Here is a 24,678-nt window from a genome sequence, read left to right as displayed (position 1 = left end):
ACACATCATCTTTCCACTCAAAATTACATCATCTAATTGACATGTGCTCAGGGCCCCACCACATCGAAGCATTTATACATATATTCTTTTTGAGGGCAATAAGGAAGATGTGATTAATCCCATTTTTCCAAGAGGAAATTGGAGTAGAGGAAGGATAAATTATTCACCCAAGATTATGGAGTGAGATAGTGGCAGAGCAATGAGATCCACTCCCAGGTGGCTCACGGTACTCCACACTGTCTGCCCCCTTGAGCATAGGCCAGTTTCCCACCCGGACCTGAAGGAAGTGAAAATTAGTAGGGTCTTTGTGCTGGACAGCAGGCATCCCATCTGCAGTTCTGAACTGCCTGCCCTCTGAATGATTTCCACTGTAGGCTAAGGTGCTGGAGGTCTCCCCAGCCTGGTAGCAACCCTGGTTGCCCCTTGACTTCTAGACCTTCTGGGCATTGCTCTTATCTCTAGCGAAGCACTTCGAACACTAATGAAAATGGAAAAGAGAGTATGTTTGAATTGTAGATAAGTAGGTACACCCAATAGCCCAGTGAGCCTCCACATTCTACATCTGAGATCACCCAGACACAGCTGGCCATCTCCATGGCCATGGTGTCTTCACCTTGGGGTGTTAGGGTTCACTGGCCAGTCTGACATGCCTGAAAGTGGTCCCTTTATTCTTGTTTGACACGTATCTTCTCACACTAATCTCCCTAATTGGTCTTTTGGTTTTTACGTCTGCTTATCTATCTTCAACTTTACATATTCTGCTCAATTGTGTCCCTGACCCCGTGAAACTTGGGTAATGTAGATAAAATCTCTTTTGCTTTTGTCTCTACTCCTCACCTTGGGAATTTCCTTTCCATCCCCCCTTTTCAGGTCCCATCACTCTTTATGTAGAAAAGGAGCTGAATTCCTTCCCCTGATCATTTTTTTCATCTGTTTAATGTAGTATTTTTAATCTCTTCCTCTTTGAGGAGAAAACAGCTTACTCTCCTTATACCTCTGCAGAATTATTGTTTTGCATTCATTTTATTTTTTTTTTAAGATTTTTATTTATTTATTTATTTGAGAGAGAGAGAGTGCAAGCACAAACATGAGCGGGGGTAGAAGGAGGAGAAGCAGACACGCCACTGAGCAGGGAACCCCATGTGGGGCTTGATCCCAGGACCCTGGGATCATGACCTGAGCCGAAGACAGAAGCTTAACTGACTGAGCCGCCCAGGAGCCCCTGTTCTGCATTCATTTTAGTTACTACCACAGCATGCCTAGAAAGATGCTCTCCCTAGGGGGTGGCTCTTGATCTTCAACAACCAAGAAGAACAGACAATAATCCATGTGTAATGCTTTCCAGATTGGACAATTAGTTACAAAGTTTAGGGCCACAAGCAGAGACAGCTTTAAGTCCCTAAAATAGCAGTGGAGATAACAATATCTGACACTGGCAAACCTTTTCATACTCTCTGACTGATGGCACTCCTCAACCCTTAACACCCATATAAGGTGAGTAGGGCAGGGCAGCTTCCGGCAGTAATAAAAACAATTGCTTATTCCAATGGTAAATGCTCACAAAGCTTTCTGCCCTTGTGTTGTGTTTATTTTCACCTTTTTGCATGTGACCTGGCATCCTCAGGTCCTCCTTCATCTTGAGGAAGAAAGACTAGATTAGCTCAAATGCTTAACCCATGCCCTCAGAAAGTTCCTTCACTTTTGCAAGATTTCTGCAGTTCCAGGAGGCTGATGTCCTCAAAGCCTCCTCTGACTTTGAGTTCACGTCACTTCTCAACTCCTGCTCAACTCCAGTTGTCTGCCTTGTAACTGACCCACATATGGAACTCAGCATTACTTTTTAATTTACATACACACACAACACACACACATACACACATACACACACACACACACACACACACACACACACACACAGTCTTCATAAATAAGGAAGACTCTGTTAAAGGTTTGGGGACACAGAACAATGGGTCTTTTACATGAAAACAATTAATACAAACCTTTTAAAACCAGACATTAGATTTCCCTGATCTAATGGTGGATCTCCCTAGCCATCTTAGCAGGCCATCCATACTTCCCTTCCCTGTCTTCTCTTCCCATCCCCCAAATTCACATCCATTCCTGTGGGAGAACCAACCAACATCTTTTTACCAGGTCTCAAGCTCCTTGTCATTGAATTCTCATCTTCTGCCCCAAGCAGTTTATGAAGGTGTTTCCCAGAACAAACACAGGAGGAATCTGGAGATAGCCATGAAGATCATCTTTTTGAATTCCCAGTACAAGCATGGAAACTGAGGCTCAAAGGCTTTATGTGACCTGCACATTGGTCAGAGAGTTAATATCACTTCTAATCTTCCATGAACCGAAAGACACAAAGCCTCAGAGACATAACTTTCTAATAAGGCTCCCTGTGCCAGGCTGTGGGCTTATTGTAAGACACAATCAATTGTGCTTCAAACATTTGAGGGAAACAGTATGGTCCTCTTCACCCAGCTCCACGGAGGGGGGTGCTGTGAAATGAAATTGTGATGTGTGGCCTGCTGGATGCTTGTCTCATGTTGCTACAGGACTGTGGGTGTTGCCAACTGCCTCAGGAAGTGTAAACACTAATGTTATTTTGTTTCCACTGTGTGTGGTACTTACTGAGAGATGCAGATAGAATTAGTTTCTATTCCAGTAAACACAATACCCAATTTACAGAGATTCTCAGGCTTTCTCCTTCCTTTTTGTGTTTTCTTCTTATACTGCTCATTCCCTTTATTATAATGTGATTTGGACTTGCTTTCCATTCATAAATCAATAGGTTCCAGCAGTAATAAATATAAGTACTCATTCCACTGGTAAATGCTCACAGAGATTTGTACCCTCGTGTGTGTGTTTATTTAGGCTGGACTGAGGCCCAGGCTGAATTTTCTGAGTCAACCCCACACACGCTAGAGTTCCTTACACAATCAGTCCCTGGAGATCCTCACACCAGCTCCTCACAACCACCCGCTGTATCTCAGACACATGTCTGTACCACAAACTGGATGGGGCAATCCTGGAGGGGTGGGACTTGGAGCTTAACATGAAAATCCCAAAGCAGGTGCTGAGAGAAACGTGTCTGGTCCCCCAGGTACAGCACGGTGTCAGGAAGACCCGACCTCAGCCCCAGAGCCACTACTGGAGTGACGCATGTGTCCTGGCAGGGGGCAGAGCCCGGACAATTCCAGGAGCAGTGACAAGGCAGGAGCAAGTGTCAGGATTCAGTCACCAAGGCGGAGTCCGGGAATCTCGCTCCCCTCCCGGGGCTGACTGTTCAGGTGAAATAGGACAGCAACTCTAGAAGGACTGGGATGTTGGGCAGGTTACCAAGACGAGGCCCCCAACTCATTCCACAGAGATTAGTGAACAACCATGTATGTATGGGACATTGCTCTGATGCCTGGGGAAGTGGCAATTAAAACACTCCACATAGCTCCCACACTCGTGGAGCTTATAATCTAGCAAGGAAGAGAGATCATAATCAAATAATCACAGAAGTGGGTAAGGAATTCCTATGGTGATAAGGGATGTGAGGAAGAAGTAGATGGGGCTTTATAAATGCACGCTAGCGAGCCCTCCCTGGGTCCCGGGGTGGGGGTGCAGGGTTGAACTTTTTTTTTTTTTTTAAAGATTTTATTTATTTATTTGACAGAGATAGAGACAGCCAGCGAGAGAGGGAACACAAGCAGGGGGAGCGGGAGAGGAAGAAGCAGGCTCATAGCGGAGGAGCCTGATGTGGGGCTTGATCCCAGAACGCCAGAATCACGCCCTGAGCCGAAGGCAGACGCTTAACCGCTGTGCCACCCAGGCGCCCCAGGGTTGAACATTTAGGTTGAGCCCCAAGAGATCAGCTGGCTATGTGAACGGCAACCACAAGAGAGAAGAGTAAGAGCTGAGCATTCATGCATTCGATAAATATTTATTAGGTGCCTACTGTATACCGGGCACCATGCAAAGCATTTGGGATACATTAGTGAACAAAAAGGCAAAGCTCCCTGCCCTCACGGAGCGGGCGTATTTGTGGGATGTGAAAATGAAAAGCCATAGAAACTGTGTGGGTCTTAGTGTGGCTCCGTGTGAGGTGGAGAGCTGAAGATTATGCTATGGGGCAGGAAGGGGCCAGATCACAAAATCTTCTTCACCACCAGGAGGAACATAGTATCTTGGTACTTTGTATCTCCCGCATACAACGCCTGACAGACGGCAGTTGCTCAGCACATGAATGAATGAATGGAACAATAAATGAATGAACGAATGGCTTCAGACAGGCCAGTGAACAAGGAAAAGGGTGTTTTGGAAAAATAATTCTCAGCGTAATGTCAAAGAAGGGATTCAGACAAGGAAACCAGCTAGAAGTTGCAACTGTCTGGTTCAACAAGGGCCATGTAGGTTTGCTTATTTATTTACTTACACATTATATAGGTGAGCACCACGATACTGACACATACATTAATATGACATACATAAAAACAGAAATTTTGGGGTGCCTGCGTGGCTTGGTTGGTTGAGTGTCTGACTTTTTTGATTTCGGCTCAGGTCCTGATCTCAGGGTCGTGAGATCGAGCCCCACGTCGGGCTCTGCACTCAGAGCACAGTCTGCTTGTCCCTTTCCCCTCTGCCCCTCCCCCTGCTCCCGTGCATGCATGCTCTCTCTCTCAAATAAATAAATAAACAAAAATCCTTCTAAAAATAGAAATTTTAACAGGAAAAGCAGAAAATAGAAATTCTACTATTTTCTTCCTCTGCTGCAGTGGAGATCATTTTGGAGAGCAGAGCTCTAGAGGATGCGGTGGACGGTGGTGGCGTGGAGATGAAGGGCGGCAGCAGCCTCGGGAACAAGCAGGGGCTCTGCCCTTCACGCGGTGCGGGAGCTGGGGCAGCCAGGCCCTGGTGAGGACGAGCACGCGCGCATACACACTGGCGCTGAAATGCCGCCCCAGCACCCTGAATCAAAACTCCACTCTCTGACCCACGCGGAGGAATCGCATGAAACCCGCCTCTCCCAACACAAGTGGGTGCCTGGCGGGATAACCCGATGGTGAGGTGAGAAGGGAGAAGAAGGGAAGGCGTCTGGAAGAACTGTGACTGAGGTCAAAGCAAATCCAGAGAAGGTGATTGCCTTTTGCTGAGGGTGTTCACCGACCTGGGTCTACCAGCAAGCGGTCATTACACCTGCGTCCCATGTTGTGCGACCAATATACAGCCTATCCCCTCCAGTCATGACACCAAAACAGAACATGGAGAGGATACAGCCAGGAGCCCATCCACACTGATGATCCGTCCACTCTGGAAGCGCCTACAGGCAGGGATTGTGTTTTATCCACCTGCCCAGGTTGACCCTGGCATCCTCTAGAATGGCATTAATGTTCACTACCGTTTACTGAACGCCTCCCCCGCACTGGGCATTGCATGAGGAGATTTACATGTAATTAATGTTCACAGCAGCCCTACGAAGTAGACATCGTGTTCTCCCTATTCTTATTTGATAGAGAAAATGAAGCTAAGGGACATTGAAATTCTACAGTTAGTTCTTGTCTAAACGGAGGTAAGAACCCAGGTATGCCTGACTCCAACTGCATTAACATTCACGATACCTCCCTCTGCCTCATGTAGAGCCTGGGAGCTGCAGACCCTGGTGCCAGCTTCCTCAATCCCCATGCCTACATCCCCACGTGCTGCGTCCAGCCGCCTCCTACCACCATCCTGTCCATCATGCTTCGTGGACTTGGATGCCAATGCTGAGGGTCTTCAGATCCCATTCTGAGTAACAAGGACTTAGAAACTCGCCACAGATGCAGAGTCTCAGGCCCTCCCAGACCTACTGAATCAGAATCTGCATTTTATCAAGATCCTCGGGGCGTCTGTATGTATAATTTGAGGAGCACTGGTCTCAGCCTGAAACGCCCTTTCTCTTACTCCTCACCAGGCTACCTTTGACTAGCATCACTTGAGCCGTTATGACGTACCAGGCACTGTGCTCCCAACTGCGGACACAAAGGCGAATTAAATATGAGACACAAACTCAGGATGATGATAATGTATTCACGAGAGAAACATGTAAATAAACAGTATGTTCAAAAGTGTGAGTGCTATGAACAAAGTAAGAGCAGGATGGAGTATCTCATGTGCCTCACTGTCTCCAAGCAGCATCATAATACCCGGCACCAGGAAAAGGCTCGATGATATTTCTGGAAGAAAGTAAAGGAGGGAAGGTAACACAGAGAAAGGGAAGGAGGGAGAAACGAGGGAAGGAAGGAATTGCACTAAGGCATGGTTTCTAAAATGACCACTCAAACAAGATGCGTCCATCAGTGACTCCTCCACTCGAACACCTGGATGCCCTGATATCAAGGACACTATAGCCCCCAACCCACCAGACTCTCCCCTTCTCCCCTTCTCATGTGATTCACTTGAAAATGGTGTTATCATGCTAAGTAATTAGTCTAAAAGTCTTAGATTTATTCTTGACGCTTCCTTCTCCTTTGTTCTTTCTATAAAGCCATTATAAAACCCTGTTATTCTGTTCATGCGTGTGTGAGTTACTCAGTGTCCAGTGTGTGTTCTGTGTAGGAGTTCAGGGGTGAAAAGATCATTTCTGGCTGAAGTGCTCGCAGTTTCTATGAGTCAGAGGGTCACAGTGTGTGGGCAGACGGAGAACTGAATCTTGGCCCAGCCACTTACTAGTTTGACCTGGGGGCGGTCCCTTATTTGTCTTACACCACCATCCATAAAGGAGGATAACAGTACCACCTCCCAGACTTGTGTAAGGACTCAGTGAGACATACACAGTCACCATCATTATGACTGTCATGGAGCAGGGTGGGCTTTGAACATGTAGTCGAGGACTGAGCTTAAAGAAAGACAGAGAAGTGGAAAGAATGGAGCCCTGTTGAGGGAATGGTGAGTCGTCTGCTCGGGCTGAGGCCCAGGGTACGTTGGAAGCAGAGGCTAAGAAGGGTGCCATCATGGAACACTTCCACACCAACCCATTAATTTGTGGTGAATCCGCGACAAGAAGACACTTAAAGTTTCTACAACAGGGAGACTCATGATCAAAATTTGTTTTCCCTTGATGTGCTGGATGACAGTGGCAAAGATGGAGAGGGAAGAGCCTTCAGTCAGAAGTGGGGTAGTCAGAAGGAGACACTGGCTTGCAGGGAGAGAGGTGCCAATTCACTGACATGAAGAAGATGGCAGTACTTCTGAATGGAAATATCTAGTTGGCAGATGAACGTGCTGGCCTTAAATTGAGGAAATGTTTGGGCCGGAGGGACCAGCTTGGACGACATCCATGGAAAATAATAATTAAAATCAGTAGTATGGGTAAATGCCCTGAGGGAGTTCAGGTAAGGGACAAGAGACCCTTGGGAATACTCTGGGGGAGACAAGGAAGCAAGAGGAGTCAGAGAAGCTACGAGGAGAACCATGATTTGCAGAATCACGGGATTAAAAGAAGAGAAGAGAATTAAATCCTATAGAGAAGTACCTAGAAAAAGACTCTGAATATGGCAGAGACAGGCATGAGTGACCTTCAACAGGACAGCTGAGCAACTAGGGCACCCTTCTTCACGGCCTTTGCAGCCTAAGGTAATGTGAGGCTGGTGGGAAAAGCTTGAGAGATACTGGCTACATGAAGCAGCTGCCGTATCTTGAACGTCTTCTGTGAGGAGTCTGTGGCCACGGTCCACTTCCTCTCGAGCTTAGCCTGGTTACTCTGACTTGAAGTGGTAGGAGGAGCTCACACCAAAAAGCCAAGTTGTTTCTTTAATCTTGAACTCTTGGACCTTGAGGATTCATTTACCCTTTTGCCTGTCTTTAGGACATTTAAGCTAGGTAGACATCCATCTCCATTTTTAACAGCTCCAGAGGCAACAACCTGTGGTAATTTGTTCTACAGTTTCTGAAAACCCTTGCCAAGGTCAACTAGAAAATAGGCCCTGGTAACCCAGAGTTTCTAAAAAGCACACTTGACACATTGAGTAATGAGTCAACCAATAGGAAAAATAAAGTCAGAGATCGCCCTGCTTCTGGAAAGACAGAGCGCGGGGTCAACAGAGGCTGAGGGAGTGGACTGTAAAGGAGGGGCAGAGGCCAGCATCCCGGGGCGTGTGCTCGGGGGCTCTAACTTGGGGGAACTGAGGGTGTCTGTCATGCACAAGACCATCAAAAGCATGATGTACAAAGGAGTATTTGTGCTGTGCCCCGAGAATAAACTCGAATGAGGTTATTCACAAGGAATGATTGTCATCAACGTCTCGTCATTGAAGTCTTTCCCTTTCTGGGTGCCTAGAGTGGACAACCCTTGAGATGGTGTATGGTGCTCAGAGACAAAGGGCATCACTTACCACCAAGAAGTCACACTGTGAGGGAAAAGTGGAAGGACAGAGGTACCACGCAGAAAGAATTAGGATAAAAATATATGCTTGCTGTCGGTAAGGAGACAAAGCTTATAGTTAAGTTATGGGAAATAATATTTTATCATATTAAAAATAATTTTAATCATTCTAACATTTACTGAGCAGATCCTAGGTGGGGGGCCCTAGACTGGGCAACAGGACATGATGCCACATTCCCTGGAGGTGTGAAGAGCTTACTGAAGGGGATCCGTGTGAACATTCAAATATGACACAGCATGAAAGGCGCTAAGAGAGGCAGGTAGGTGATGCTCATGGGGCAGGGACACTCACTACACCAAGAGAAAAAGAGGAGCTTAGAAGAACGGCACAGAGACACCGCGGCACTTCTGAGGACTTTCATGCGTGTGACATGGAGCAGTCCATTGGCATTTGCCAACTGAATATTCATAGATGAACACAGTCTCCACTGCGTGATCTGAAAGGTCCCCACCATGAGGTCACTGCTGAGACACAAATTTGAATGGCTTGTCAGGACGCCAGAGTGGACTTGCCAGCCACTTAGCTGGTGAATGGACCACGCCCGACAGTTGGCATTCACGGCCCCACAGAGCTCAGCTCTTCTCTTCTCCTTGACATCCATGTCGTCGTTCTCCTACTGTGGCTAACATTTTTTTTCCTTTGCAGAGCCAGGGAAATATGGAGTTCATAAGGTACAGATGTAATGAAGTAAGGAGTTTATTTTAAAGGCAAATTTATTTAAGTCGCTTTGGAAATCACCTTGGTCCCCTATTTATAGAACCATTAAGAGTCTAAAAGGAACCCTTACATTTTTCACACTTTACTGCCTTTTATAGTGGAAATGGTATGTCATGGTGACATTCATGACTTTGGAGGCTCAGGAAGGTCATGGATGAACCCTGTGAGAATGTTAAGGGTCCAGGTCTGTGAATAATGAGTTATATTTTATTGGTACTCTACTGGATATAGCAACGCCTCGTTTTAAGTTTGGAAAGAAGGTATCTTCTCCTTTATATGCTTGTTCTGCCGTTCGGAGAGGCTGCCATTGCTCTGCCCTGTTAATGAAGGCTTAGCGTGTGCTACCAGAAGATCAAGGATGGTATTTGTCCACGCCACTGCAGCCTGACAAGTAACTCAAACCACCAAGGAACTACATTCCCCCCAACTGAGCCCTTTTCCCTTGGTCTCTTTCCTGGAACCTAATAACCACTGAAACTCAAACTCTGGCCCCTCCCCCAAATACCCTCCACGTTCCTCGAGCTTAGCATGACAACACACAACCTCGATCTGCTTCCAGTCCTATCTCCTTGTTCTGACTATGACTAACTCAAATGTATTTATTGCTGAAGCCAGGAAATTCAGAGTTGGCCAGACTCTTTAACCCAACATCTAGTCAGTTACCAAGTAAATCGATTTTACCTCTTAAATGACTCTCGAATGCAGCCAGGCCTCTCCAGCCCCATGGCACTGCCCTAGCTCGGAGCCAAATCACCTGTCATCACAATACCCTGACCCCATGCCTCCAAATCGTCCTTGCTCTATCTTCCGAAAGGATACCGGGTAATTTTTCTCAAAATGCAAATCCTGCACTCACTGGCTTCCACTGAAGATCAAGATAGGGTCCTATCCATAACTGGTGCCCAGCCAGTGATTCAGATTCCCACGGTCGGCGCCTAACACTGAGAAACGCCGTGGCTGGGAGCTGTTTATCTCCCTGAACATGCTACATTCTTTCACACCTCTGCGCATTTTGCATTTGCCCAACTCTTGTCCTCTTCTCGGAGAGCCTCTTACAGTACCTTCAGGATCCAATTCAAATGTCACTACTCCAAGAGAGCCATGGCTACATCTCTCAGTGGCTGTCCTCTCTGGCCTCCCACAGTACTGGATACACACCACTATTGAAGCACATGTCACAGCTTACACAAACAACTTGTTAACAGGTTTATCTTCAGTGATCCAGGAGCTCTTGTTCATCTCTGAATGCTAGTGGGTAGCACAATGCTTGGCTCCTGCCAGCAAGTCAGTGAGTGAGTGTCTCCCGAATGAAAGGACCCGTGATTGAGATCTGTAGCTATGTGGTAAAGTGACAGAAGCGTGTTATCAAAAGGCAAAAACTGCTTTTTTGTTAACTATAAAGTGAATCAAGGTGCCAGAAAAGTTAAAACAAGGATGAAGAATGCTTTTATCTCAACCGACTTTTAAATTACTCATCACATCTGTCCTAGCTAAAGACTAACTGTAGTCAGCCTCCCGCAGCCTGTTAGTCAGAGCGTTTCACACTTGGGCACCAGATCCTGCAAATGTTAAATGATCACAGAAGAAATACTTAAAGAAAAGCTATTGGCTTTTAAATGTAAAAAGACGCCCAGTAAGAGCATTTGCTAAATATTATTTACTGTTTGGTACATGAGACCACAATATCGGACACATGGCTTGGGTCATACTGTACACAATGTCCAATATCTACGGTGGCAGTTTCTGCAGGACAATGACAGTGAGGCTGTTCTTTCGTTACTCCTTCATTCATTCACCAGACAACCGCTGGTCAGCCCCCACCTGCCGTGCTCTGGAGAAGCAAAGACAAGAGTGGGTCCCTGAGATTCCAGGCTTTCTATGAGGGAGATGGCTTACTACAAACGGGTGTCCTGGACTTGTATCATTAAGCAGTTACTATTTAAATCCAGCCAGGTTCCAAAAATGTTCTCAAGTTCCCTTTTTACTTAGCAGGTCACAGGTTAGCCTGGGTAACCTCAAGAAGGCTGCTAAGCATTCTAATCCAGCTAGATGGTCGTGCTGGGCACAACCCGTCTCCAGGATGCAGGTACGTACAAAACGCCGTGTTTAGGATAAGTCTACCACTGTTCTGATTCCCCAATGTGTGGGGTTTTGTTGAAAGCATTTTCTGAGAAAGAAAAGATTTAGATGAAGGCAGGAGATGAGTAAAAGCTGAGCCCATGCTACAACCAAAACTCTTGGCATTATGGTGACGTGGTGTTAGGGCACGGGGCGGAGGGGTTTCTTTGAGTAGCCTCCCTACATATGGTGGTGGAAAAGAAAAGCTTCCAGAGCAAATCCATTTGGGGAAAGACGTAAATCCACTGCATTACGAGCCGCTCCTGGAGGCTTCCTCAAGGTGTGGTACTAGGGGAGCTCAAGCCTAACTCTAACAAACCACATTACAAATAACCGACCAGCCTAAGATACAGCTGCTCCCCTAACACCCCCCCCCCCCCCCCCCCCCCCGGCTACTCCAGACGGTCGCGCCGAGTTCCCACCAGACTCGGGAACGCGGCGCCCTCCTCTGCCCCACCCGGGCCCTGCCAGGCCCCCAGCCCCACGCCCACCCCGGCGCCACCTACCGCAGCCCCGCCCCGCGCCGGCCCCACGTGCAGGGCCCCACCCCGGCGCCCGCGGCCCTTTAAACACCCCCACCCTTACACATCACCACCACCGCCACCCCCCGCCACCCGGACGGCAGCCGGAGAGGGACAAAACTCGTGGCGTACAGCCAGTCTCCTCCGCGGATCACATCCCGGGCAGCCCGGCCCGAGGGGCCCTCCACCCCCGGCCTCAGCCCCCTGGCGCCCCCCAGCCCCCAGCGGCTGGGCAGGGGAGTGCGGGGCGGGGCCGGCGGCCGAGCGGGTCTCCGCCGCCGCCCTCGCCGCCGCCGCCTCCGCCTGCCGCTCGGGCCGCCCGCTCGCCCGCCGCTGGGTGCGCTGCACGCGGGGGGCAGCCGCGGTGCAGAGGTTCATGCAGCGGCGGCGGCGGCGGCGGCGGCTGCTGCTGCTGCTGCTGCCGCCGCGGAGGCAGACAGACCGGGCGCTGCCGCCGCCGCCGCCCTCCCCCGGCTCCATGCCGCCGCCGCCTCCTCCTCTCCAGCGAGGGGCGGGGGGCTCCGGCCCCGGGTGGGCACCGCTCCGCGCAGCGCCGCTCCCCCCTCTGCCCTCGGCGGGGGCGCCCGCCGCCTCCTAGGAGCGCACGCTCCGCGCGCCCTGCCGGAGAGAGGGGGCGGGCGTGGGCGGGGGCCGGCGGGCGGGCGTCGGGGCGGCGGGGACCCCGCGCGGCGGCCGGAGGAGGGGGCTTCCCCGGAGGATGCCCGGCGGCGGCTCCCCGTTCCCAGGAGCGAGCTAAGCCGGACCGGGAGCGGGCGGCGCATCGCCATGCCGGCGTGACGGGCGCCCCCGGCTGCCCGCGCGGGTCCCCGCGCTGCCCCACGCCGCGCCGCGCCGGCGCCGGGCGGCAGGATGGGCTGTATCCAAAGCATCACCTGCAAGGCGCGGATCCGGCGCGAGAACATCGTGGTGTACGATGTGTGCGCCACCATCGACCAGTGCCCCACGCGCATCGAGGAGACCTCGCCCATCGTCCTGCGCTACAAGACCCCCTACTTCAAAGCCTCGGCCCGCGTGGTCATGCCCCCCATCCCCCGCCACGAGACCTGGGTGGTGGGCTGGATCCAGGCGTGCAACCAGATGGAGTTCTTCAACACCTACAGCGACCTGGGCATGTAAGCGACCCGCGGCGCGGAGCCGGAGCGGGGTCCCTGGCCCCGTCTCTCCTCCCCACCCCGACCCTCCTCCTCAGCTCCTTCTTAGCGCTCTCCCCATCCTCTTTCTAAACCTTCCTCCCGCCTCCTCTTCCACCTCCCTCCTCCCTGCGCTTTTGTTTCAGTGACAGGGCGGGTGTAGGGAGGCTCCTCGCGAAGGCATTTTTCTCGTGGTTTGCTTCTGACTCCCTGTGAACGCGAGGAGGACGGTGCGGGGCGGCGAGAACGCGACAAGGAGGGTTCGAGAGACGGGCGTGGGGGTGGCTGGCGAGTGCCCTGGGAGTTTCGGGGGCCCCGTCTGGGCTTGGTGGGGCTTCCCGGGAAGAGTTTGGGGGGACCTGTGGAGAGAGGAGTGGAGTGGAGTGCTGGGGGCGCACGGGCTCTGCCGCGCGTCCTTTGGAAAAGCTGGAGAGGGCTTGGAGGAGAAGGTCCCGGGCGTCCGAGCGGGACGTGCTCGTTCTGCCCTTGTTCCCTTGGATGTTGAATTCGAGCCCTTGTGCCCCAGGCCGGGAAGCCTGCAGGCGTTTCCATTCGGAGCCGCAAATCCGGCAGAGCCGCTTCTCTGGCTCGGCGCCCTCCGGACGAGCTGTGCGGCGGTGGGGAGCGGGAAGGTACCTTGTGCGAGCAGCCTGGGGCTGACGCGGCGCGGGGTTTTCCCTGTGCTCCGGGAAAGTACACGTCTCCTGGCTGTCCAGGGTCCTTACTTGCTCCAGAACTTTACTAATCGCGGCGCCGGGAGGGATTCCCCAGCGCCCACCGGCGAATCCAGTCGGCGAGCTGGGAGCTCTCCAACTTCTTTCAGCAGCGCCGCTCCGTGCGCGCAGAGCTGGGCGGCTGCGGGGAGACCTAGAACCGTGGCGACTCCGTGGCCACCACCCGGAGCCTGTTGCCTGCCCCAGAGCCGCAGGCTGTGGGCTGTCGCGTCCAGGACTTTTTAGGCATTCACTTTGCTTAACTCCTTGCCAGCCTTCTTGCAGAAGCAGACTCTGAGCAGTTGGAGACCACAGTGGCTATAAGGTTTGGGGCCTGCATTCTACCTGTGTAACAGTGTTGGTCTAGAGTACCCTAATTAGCCTGCAGCCTCTAGAGAAACCCTTTCTGGAAATCCAGCCTCATTTCATTTATTAACCAGAGACTCTGGAGCTCCCAGGATTCAGCCATTGAATATATGGGGCAAGGGAGTTTCTATTTTGAAAGGCCAGACTATCTGTTTTTAATGGCAGCTTGCAGGCTTTTTACTACACTCTGAGCGCATGTAAGTTAACACTAGTGATAGGTGCTAAAAGAAATTTTGACAGGTTGTTTTGTTCCCCCTGTCTTCCCATCAAAGAGTTTGAACTTTTCTCTTTAAGCATAAAAGCTCAGTGCTGGAGAAAGCTCATTCCTACTGAAGACGTGCAAGAGCCTAGTTTCTTCCTATATGCCTCTGTTCACTGTGTTCATATCTTTCTGAAGACAGCCGGATGTAAGAAATGGGGGACATATTATTTTGGGTGAATCATGCCATTTAAATAGAGACACACCCTCAAAAGGATGATTATATCTGAACACATGGGTCTCTTAAAGCTGTTCTTTTAGAAACCCATTATTTCCAGCAAAGTCAGAGAAAGCTCCAGACCAGGCAAAGGCCTTCCCTTTTGTCCTGGCCCTGACGGCAGTGTGCACCTTGCCCGGGTGGGCGGGGATGGGGGCAGTAATTGCAGTCTGGAGCCCCTGCAGAGGAGGCTAGGAGGGACTGAGCAGAAACAGCCTCACTTTTCCCCAGACTACACAGCCAGGCCTCTCTGTTGCTTTGTATCTCTTGTGAATCAGTAAATCAAAAGCAAACAAATAAATAATTTCTTTCCATAAAAGAAAACATATGCTACCGCAGGAAAAGCCAAGTTGAGATACAAACAGACGTAGTAGTTGAACTTCCTTGAATCTGGGGCAGAGTGTGTCCACAGTGGAACCAGCTTTAATGAGTATGAACTGGTGTGGGGTCTGAGGGGCACTTATTCTCTGACCTTTCCTTACTGAATTCTTGCCTCTGGGGCTTGGAAAAGAGGTTTGCTTTTAAACTGCCACTGTCAGTATTTTAAGATTCTCGGTGTTCATATTGATGTAGGGAAGCAAAACAGTGCCAAGAAATCGCGAAGTGTATTATTGGAGATCTGGGTCCAGAGTCCACCTGTTTTCATGGTTGCAATAATTGCTATGTTTAAGCATACTTTGGAGCCCCAATTTGATTGAACAAATCTCCACAAAATGTTTATGCCCTGAAAACTTAGCCAGTGCAGACTTTTTAATGGGACCTCATATTGCATGAACATGTTCACAGTCTGTTAGTTATTATCCAGTATCTTGGGAGGGGGGGTACCCACAGGCTGAATTTTCACCCCTGTGCGGTGCTCTTGTTACACGAAGCACGATATGATCGGAGGGTATAGGTTAGAAAGCTGCCTTTTCAACATTTTAAAAGGGACTGACAGAGGAAATCCACAATTTAAAATGGCAAGAAACTTCTAGTGACAGGCTTAAAAGAAAACATGAGCATTTGTGGTTTAAAGTTTCAACATTTCCAAGAACGAGTAGGTTTCTGAAGGAGCCTTTGAAATATCTGGTGATCATGATGGCCGGAGTTAATTTGAACTTGAACTCAAGTGACTTGGAACATCCTTGCTTGATTTCATAGAACCCAGACTGGTGGATACTTACGTCCTCTATTTCTCCTTTGGCCCTGATGAACCCCGCAAATGCAGCCCAGATCCAAGTCTTCCTCTCTCAAGAATGAAGGGCCTCTGGTTTTTTGTCAATCATCCCTTCAATAAACAAATATTTATCAAGCGCCTCTCAGGTCTGGGCACCAGCAAAGAAAGCAAAGGACCAAGCAGGCAGCTTCACTGTTCCTCAGTGAAGGAGGGAGGGACACGTGCAGAACAAGCCTTTGCTCCCAAGCGGTGTAGGAGAAATGCTGGAAAGAGGGGTGGGAGGCCAGGCAGGGTTTTCTAGAGGCAGAAGGACTGGAACTGGATGTGAGCAATGGATAAGATTCAGCTAGACAAGGAGGGGGACTCCTTGTAAAAGAGAAGAACAGCAAATATATAAGGGGGTGAGAAAATATAAGGTGTCTTAAGAGAGCATAAGTAGGCTCTCAAGCAGCAGAGCAGTGGGAGATGAGGTCCAAAGGCAGGCCAGGGTCTGCCGGGAAAGGCCTAGGACAGTATGACCTGGAAAAGAGACGGTTGAGGTCAGGTCTTCTGAACCAGTGTGGCGAGGCTCTTCATACTTCCTTCATACCTCTGGGGCATGCAGGGGCTTTTCAACAGAGACGTAAAACCTTTGTGATGGAACAGTTTTGAACGCTAGACTGCTCCAACCAAGAGGTTTCCTGAGTGAGGTCTGAATGAAGAATGGGGTTCATGTGTCAAGGACGAATGAGGTGAAGCTGAGGTCAGGGGGAGAACAGGCAATGGCTAAAGCCCTCCCCACTCCCTCTGAGCCCATGTGCGTCGTCTGTTAGAGCTGTAAGGGGACTGTGGTCAGCCCAGGGCTGGGGGACCCTTGGCCTGGGGGAAACTTGAGGCGGTCACAGCTCACTCCTGTCTGTCTCTACTCCTCCTTCTGAGCCAATGTTGATGAGAATTTGACTCTACCTGCCCACCTTTGTTGCCAGTTCAGTCCAATCCAAGCCGGTTTCTATCCACTCCAGAATTGTTCCGGCTTAGTTTGTGATTTCCATGTTCCAATCCAGCAGATGCTTTTGAGAGACACTCACTTTTTCAGCAACATTCCGCATAGTTGACAGCTTCTCCCATCTTGAATCACTCCCATCTTTTAGCTTTATGCTATTTTTCTAGCTGTTTCTCTCTGTTACCTCAAAGTACAGTTCATCGGGACATTACTCATTTGATCTGCTGCCTGCGTAATTTTATCCACTCCAATGGCAGGAGATGCTCTGCGTGATACACGGTCACCTGCGGTATAGTGTGTGTGTTTCGAGGTACCGTTTCCACTTGGCTGTCTCAAAGACATCTCGGGCTTAATGCACCCAAACTGGAACTCCCGATTGCCACTACAGCTCCCTCCCCAAGTCTGCATCTCCACTGCTCTTCCCCCATCTTGGTAAAGAACACCTCCAGCCCCTGAGCTGCCCAGGCTAAAACATCTGTGGGTCATCCTAGATATTTCCCCACGCGTCCAGTCCATCTGCAGACCCTGCTGGTCCCGTCTCCGGGATAGCTCTGTAATCCAGCCACCACTCTGCATCCACTCAGACCCTCACAGGACAGGTCACTGTCAACTACCACCTGCTCCAAAAGAGGATTTCCAGCCAAATTTCCCACCTTCCTTCTTGCTCTCCCTCCAGTCTCTTCCCCACACAGTGGCCAAGTGATATTTTCAAAACGCAAATGTTATCACTTTCCTGCTTAAACTCTTTTACTGACTTTTCATTGTAATCAGGCGGCAATGTGAAGGCCTATTCTCAGTCTCTGAATTTCTGTTCTTAAGCCATGTCAACCTGTTTCCATTTCTTAAAAAACAAAACAACAACAACAACAAAACGGCTTCAACCCAATTCAGAACTTTTCCTTGTGCTGCTCTGTCTGAAATGCTTTTCTTGCCCACCCTTTTCTAGCATATTCCTGCTTCTCATTCAGGTCTAAACCGTTACCTCCTCAGGGGCCACCCGGATTTCACAGTTTAAGATTCTTCTGTTCTGTTGAATGAGACACTATTCTTTTACTTGTTACAGTTTGTAAGAATGTACATTTATTTAACACCTGACCCTTCTACTAGAATATAAGCCCCATGAAAGCAGGCATTACATCCATTTTACGCCCTATGAATGGTGCTTTGCTCCTAGAAGATACTCCATAAACGTCTGAAAAATAAATGAGCCATTTTTTCTGACCTCAAACAGTCTGTGTCGTCTTCAACAAATCATGTCTCTCTTCAAAATCAGCTTTTCTTTAAAAAAAAGAAAAAAGATTTACTTTTTTATTTGAGAGAGAGAGGGAGAGAGAACGCAGGGGGGAGGGGCAAAGGGAGAGGGAGAATCTGGAGCAGACTCGGCGATGAGCACGGAGCCCAGCACGGGGCTCAATCTCATGACCCTGAGATCACAACTTGAGCGGAAACCAAGGGTTGGATGCTTAACCGACTGAGCCACCCCGTCACCCCTCAAAATCAGCTTTTCCTATCACACCCAAGGCTAACCCAATCAAGCTCTTGACCTCTAGACATCCCAGCCGTCGCTTAGCACATACACAGTTTAAGGCTGCTGTGATTTTGTGTCATGTCGTTACCCTGGCAGATCTGCCGCTCCTCAGCACAGGGCTTCCGTCTGTCACTTCCTCTGCCTCCATGCAAATCTATGCACCAGGAACCGTGCTCAGCAAACACCGAAGCCTCACTTTCACGTCACCTGTGATCAGGTGGCATTTGGCGTCTGCCCAAAGAGAGGTAACCTGGAGACCGTGTCATCACTGACTCATGGCCTGAATCTCAGGACTGTGGGTGCTTTAGTACTTCGCCCCCCCCCCCCAGGTCATTTCCCCCAAAGCTAGCACTTCCCTTCTCATCCGTGGCTGCCTGCTGCCTGCGTGTGCAGTATGGCTTTGAGTGTGGCCCTCATCGGTCATAGAGACGCCTCCTTTGGGCATCTGATGAGCCCCCCCCCAGGCCACTTGCACCATCACCCACCCCCCCATTCCCATTACATCCCCGGATTGGGGGGGGGGGCTCATGATCTGAGAGGAGCCAGAGCTGCTCTTCACCAGAAATGTCGGGGACTCCTGGTCTAGAGCGTGAGATGGGCTACAGGACCCACTTCCCTCCTGAGAGTCCTGAGTGCCCTTGAAGGGGAGCTGGCCTCACGCTTTGCCTCTAATCTTCTCCATCTCGGAGCAGAGGAGTGGCAGCGGATTAGCGGGTCTTATCAGGAAGCATTAAGCTCACTGGAGATACAGCACAACTCGGGGGCTGGAGGGGATGGGAGGAACCGGAGGAGACGTCGGGACCGGGGTTGGGGGGCAGTTAAAAATGAAACATGGCTGGTGTGACATGGATGCTACACTTACGCCGGGCATGGGGTGGACGGGGACAGCAGGGTGTCCGTGACCTTCCACCGGCAGCAGAGGCAAAAACTGTCTTTGGGGCCATGTCTGCCAATGCTTCGTGTTCAGGTGAAGAGAGAAGGCTGGTGATTGGGCAGGAAACTGCAGATTCTGGTGTGGGGCACAAGATCCCAGGTGTCTCTTCCCTCCGATTTCTACAGCCCTCGGATCTTGACTGACCCTCCTTCTCCGACCCTGGGAGCTCGATGCTGTCATGTGCCCATCTTCCTGAGGAGAAAACTGAGGCTCAGGGAGATCAGAGGACTCGAGGGCACATGCCTAGCAAGTGGCGGCACGGGGACTGTCTTCTGACTCTGTACCCTGCTGTCTGTATGCTGCCACGGCGTGGCCCTGCTGTAGTGGGGACCCACCGGCGCCCCATTCACGTCAGCACTAGAAAACCTAGTGGTTATGGTTGCTGCAGCCTGGGGCCTCGCTGGCACTGCAGCGCTCCTGGAGGAAAGGCTCGGGGTAGCCCAGAGGCCCCAGGTGGGTGATTCTGTAGCTCCCTTCTCATCCAGCCACTTGGGCCACAGATCACAGAGGTGCTGCCCTTTCTGATGTGTTAACGCTGAACAGGCCACGAGAAGTGGCCACCGTTTATAAATGGCTGTCGTGAGAAGTCAGCAGTAACAGCATCCTGGTGAACACCCCCAGACGAGCAGGGCCCGCGTGGTGCCAGGGTCCCTGGGAGGGGTTGGGGCGCACACACCTGCCGCAGAGAATCCCCCACATAGTATGGGGGGAGCTGCCTGCCATTCTCACCGGGCCTCACAAATCAGCGAAGTACCCTGGAGTTGTCGCAGTGGGTTTTAGAAGGAGGGGTGCATGTATCCAGGCGGCGGGAGAATTGTTTGCATCCAGGAAAGCCTCCTGAGTCTGGGAGAAGTGCTACCCAAGGGCCACGAAGGGAGGAACAGAAGATGACATGAAACACACGGCCCCTGGGAAATCTCAGCAGCAGGGGGGGGGATACTCCTGTGGCAGTGAGGTTCAGGAGCTGGCAAGCAGCCCGACCAGGAGTCCGGGCCCCGGCCACCACGGGCCCCTGCTCTTTCTAACCCACTGCCTTCACTCCTAGGAAGGAGGCTCTCAGAACTCACTCTGTGAAATATCGTTGTCCCTCTACAGTTCCCTAGTCTTTTCCAGAGAGCCCTAGCTGTAGTGCTTTTCTCCGATTTGTGTTTCCTCACTCCTTTGGAAACAGAGAACATCGTTCTGAGGTTGGGGTGTGGACGTCTCGGAGCTCCCCCTGAGAGCGGCGGTAGACATTAGCAGTGAGAACTGGGTCTTTCGGTGGGGGGCAGAGAAGGCAGCCCCCAGCTCTCAGGGACCCCAAGCCAGCCAGTCTGGGCTGTAGATTTTAGCCCTGGGCCACCTCCTCCAGGAGTTTCCTTGAGGGTCCCCTGTCAGCCTGGTGGGCAGCATGACAGTCACCAGCGCACGACAGTCACTCAGACCACTCAGTTCCTGGACTTCAGAGTCTGTTCGTCCCTCAGACTCTCCAGACCATCACTGTTTGGACAGATGATCAGAAAGAGAAAGAAGACCCACTTCTGGTGGCAGAACGACCCTTGGCTCACCGGAAGGACATCCCTCTGCCTCCCGGGAATTCTGGTACTATTATCCCTTTCCCAAGGCCCCCTCAGGCCACCGTGTGAGCCTTGTGGACCCTTCTCCCTCATTAGGTTCTGGGATGCTAGCCAGATAGAGCCAGCGGCTCACTGTGCCCCTGAAGATACAGCTGCTGGCTCCCCAGCGCAGGGGTTCAGGTCAGAAGACCTGGGTTCGAGCACCAGTCACGTGACCTTTGGCAGATGCCTTAACAGTTCAGTGTCTGCTTTGCATGCATGTCACTGGGTGATGAGATCTGTCCCGTCTCCATCACTGGGGGTAAAGACCGTGAAAGAGCGCTCCAAACTGAAATGTGCCGTGCACGTGTTATTGTTATCATTACGGAGCGTGACTCTTGTCACTAGAGAATGACTCTCAATCAGCCTCAAGGAACAGGGAGGTCGTGGCCATGGCCCTGTGGCTTCCAGGCAGAAAAGCGTTCACACTGTGAAGATGGATGGGTCCCAGACGGCTCAGCTGCTGCTCCCCAGCCCTGCTCAGAGCCGGAAGGAAGGAGAAAGGCTGGCTTTGCCCAGAGGGCGCTGGGGCTGTTTTCCACTCATACTCAGGGGTGGGTGGTGGCTACCCCTTGTCCCACCCAGAAGTCACCCTCCCAGATGTACTCTGAGCTGTGGGCTCTGGTCAGCATCCAGGACCCTGAGAGCTTCCAGTTCCTGGACAGGATGCCTGCAACTCAGCCACGTCCTTGTGGGGACCCCCCACCCTGTCCCGGCCCCCCCTGAGGGGACTGGGTCAGTCAGATGAGGAGCCTAGGACTTGGGGACGATACTAGAGTGTGTAAGCCATGCTGTTCCAGCTCCGGAAGGAGCTGTAGCTGCAGACTTCACAGCCCAGGTGGACAGATAGGACCAATACCTGCAATGATTTGCGTCTAATTATTGTTAATATGTCTGCTGTCATTAATATACTTTATTCTCTCCGTATAAAAGGATTTTTTCTCTTTATAAGACCTCACATAATTAACCTGATGATAACCATGACACATATTTATGGCAATTGTTATTCCCATTTTACATAAGTAAGTGGAGGCCCAAAGAGATGAAAGACTGTGTTCAAGGGCACCCTGGCAGGCACTGGGTGGGACAGGCCTGGAGCCCAGGCCTCTCAACTCCTGCCCTAGTGCCTCCCCGTGCCAAGTGCACAGTCAGCCAACCCTGGACAGGAGCGGGGGACAAGAGGGGTCATCCTCAGAGCTGTGCACATTGGGCACCTCTGAGCCGGTCAGCATTTGTGGCCTCTAAAGACAAGAGAGGGCAGATAGGAACATCTCAATGTATTCAACAGAAGCAAAGAGAAATGTGCACGCTGTCAGATTAAAGTGAAATAAATAAGACTGTGGTGTCTGATGGCACCTCAGGAGGGTCTCGGGGACAGGCCTGCCTCAGGAAGCCTCTGCCTGCTGCTCTCTCTTGGGGCCTGACCTTTCCAAGCTGGCTTTGGGCCTGTGTCAGGCTGGGGCGCTCAGAGGCTGTCCGAGGTCTAGCTAATGGGAAGTAATAAACCATCGTCCTCAGTCAGCATCTTGAAGGGCAGGCAGGCTGAGGAGGTCGGGGCTTCTGGGCATGAGTGGTGGCCTAGACACACCTTGGCAAGTTGGGAATGGCCAGAAGCAGGCCAATGAGACGTTGCTTGGCTAGGCATGAAGATAGGGGACTGGGGTCAGGCGCTGGGGTATGTGGGGACTGTGAGGCCAGAAGGGTACACAGACAGGCTGGTTCTGGGAAAGCAGGATGCTGCCTTGTCTTTTCCTCCTAAGGGCCACCAGCTGAGCCATTCCCAATGACAGCCTCCACATCCGAGGCTGGGGGACTCCATTCAAAACCAGATTGTTTTAAAGGGACTCAAATAATTGAGAATCTGTTTCAAACGTTCATGAATAACCTTCACGTTTTTTAAAGAAATTAGTGTCAGAAAACTAAACCCACACTCCCAAGATTTCTTCGTGGCCTTTGGAGCCAGGGAGCCTGTCTAGTGCTGGGCCATACATGGGCTTTAAGGAAGGAGCAGGTATTTGCCTATTGCCTGTCTCCCTATGAGGCCATGAGCAGCTCACTCAATGACAGTCAGCCATTTGTTGAACACGCGTCTTGTGCTAAACGTGCCATGTGCACATCTGTAAAGTGGGGCTGTTGCTTTCCCCGAATTAGAAATGAAGAAACTGAGGCCCAGAGAGGTTGAGTGACTTCCTGGCATTATGCAGCTAATCGGTGACAGCCAGGATTAGAAACTAGATTGCCAGAGACTGTGACGTCATGCTGCCTCATGAAGGGGTGAGTGAATGAACCAATGAATGGGTGGGGGTGTTCGGGATATTGCCTGCACGCTTGCTTTTGTCCTTCCTGAGCAAACCTGGGGAACAAAGGGTTTAATCAGATTGGAAATTGCCAGCCTCCTCGCCTCCCAGCTGGTTTGCTCAGCTGGTCAGGACATGACGTTAATGAGACCAGGGTCTTGGGGTTGGACCCAAGGGACCCTCTCAGCACCTGAGTTCGCATTCTTTACCCAGCCAGCTACCCGGCAAGTGACGGCTACCAGCTACCAGTCACAGCAGAGTCTAGATTAAAGAGAAACACCCAGAAAAGGGCAGGTAGTGGGTCAGCAGAATCATCCATAAGTCGCGAAGTGTTAGGGCAACGTGGGAACTCATGTCGCCCCCTGGTCATCTTAACAGACGGCGACCCTGATGAAGCCCAGAGACGGGCCGTGACACAGCCAGTGACCCAAGTCCTTCCGACCCCGGGCACCCCTAGTCTGTGAAGTAGTAACTGGGTCACCACCTCCTATTGTTTCATCCCTGCCCCCACCGCCCCCTTCCCTGTTTGCCGAGGGTCCAGGTTTCTGGGCAGAGATGGCCACCTGCCCAAGAGAGGAAGCAGCCCAGAGTCCAAGAAGGGCCTGGTCCTCGGCAGCACAGGGACGAACTCACATCAGCCCAAGGGATGTCTACACAGTTGCCGGGAGCGGAGAGACCAGCCTATTCCCAGTGTCCATAGACCGTGATTAGCAAGCAGGAAAGGAGAGGGTCTCTCCAGAGACGCCCATCACAGATGGCAGGAAATGGGAGGGTTTGGCAGCCTGAGGGAGGAGGGATGTGTGGAGAATGTGAGATTCTGCCTGGGTGCCCAGCAGCTCAGAATCCCTTTCCCCCACCTCCCCGCCCCCTCGCACCCAGGGCCATACATGGGCCCCCTGGCCTGCTGCCCACACACAGGCAAGGTAGCTTCATGGCCCCTGGCAGGTCGAGAAGAAACAAGATCCAACTGGTGTCAAAGGTGGCAGATTGTGAGGGGCCGGGAGCCCTCCCCTGACAGCAGGGCTCAGCTGGGAGGCTCCTGGGGGGCCGAACAGATGGGGCAAGTCTGAGAGGGTAGCCTAGCAGCCTGGAGACTCTGTTTCTGGTCTGGCTTCTAGTTGGGTTTCTCTCCACTTTTTTTCTCTTATTTTCTGCTCACTTGAGGCCGTTTAGCACAGGGGCATGATCTAAGTGTGCGGCTGCTTACTCTGAAGAAGGGAGGGTGGAGGGGAACAGAAGCGAGCTGGTCAAGGCCAACACACAGTTTGCCCTATCACCTCGGCCCGTCGGGTGGCTCCAAAGCTCTGTCTTTGCACCACTGCAGGTTGCCCGTCATGAGGACTCTGGAAATTCCGAGCAATGTCAGATAGTCTGCCTCCCCCTTACACGGTCCTGTTCCAGCCTGGTCCTCCCTCTTGAAACTTGCACTGGGACCCATCTCCCGCCCTCCCTGGAGGAAGAGGCACCTTCAGATTTCCCGACCGAGGTGGGCCCCTCACTATTGTCCTGTTGGCTTGCGTGGCCTTTTCAAGTCCCTGTCCACCACATGCACTGTCTCTGTGTCCATGTCAACATTTCCCTGCCTGACTTCTGGTCCTCTGCTTATCTCAGGCCAGTCATCCTGTCAGACTGCTGGGCCTTAGCCAGATGCCTGCCCCTGGCCCCCGTCCTCCTGGGTCCTCTCTGTCAGACTCCCTCTCTTTC

At 51.4% G+C, this 24,678-nt stretch overlaps 1 protein-coding gene across 1 annotated transcript in view; it reads left to right on the top strand.

Annotated features, from left to right (window-relative positions):
• Nucleotides 1-12,481: 12,481 nt before the first annotated feature.
• Nucleotides 12,482-24,678, top strand: part of FAM78B (family with sequence similarity 78 member B) — a 71,789-nt gene continuing 59,592 nt past the window's right edge. The window contains exon 1 of the mRNA XM_045809717.2: nucleotides 12,482-12,909. Within this exon, the coding sequence (XP_045665673.1) occupies nucleotides 12,647-12,909 (263 nt within the window). The 5' untranslated portion in view covers nucleotides 12,482-12,646. The remainder of the gene's footprint in view (nucleotides 12,910-24,678) is intronic.

Source organism: Ursus americanus, chromosome 2, assembly GCF_024610735.1.
Source record: "Ursus americanus isolate L20-20 chromosome 2, mUrsAme1.1.p, whole genome shotgun sequence".
Lineage (NCBI taxonomy): Eukaryota > Metazoa > Chordata > Mammalia > Carnivora > Ursidae > Ursus > Ursus americanus.
The sequence above is the reverse complement of the archived record's forward strand: the minus strand, read 5'-3'. Positions and strand labels throughout refer to the sequence as shown.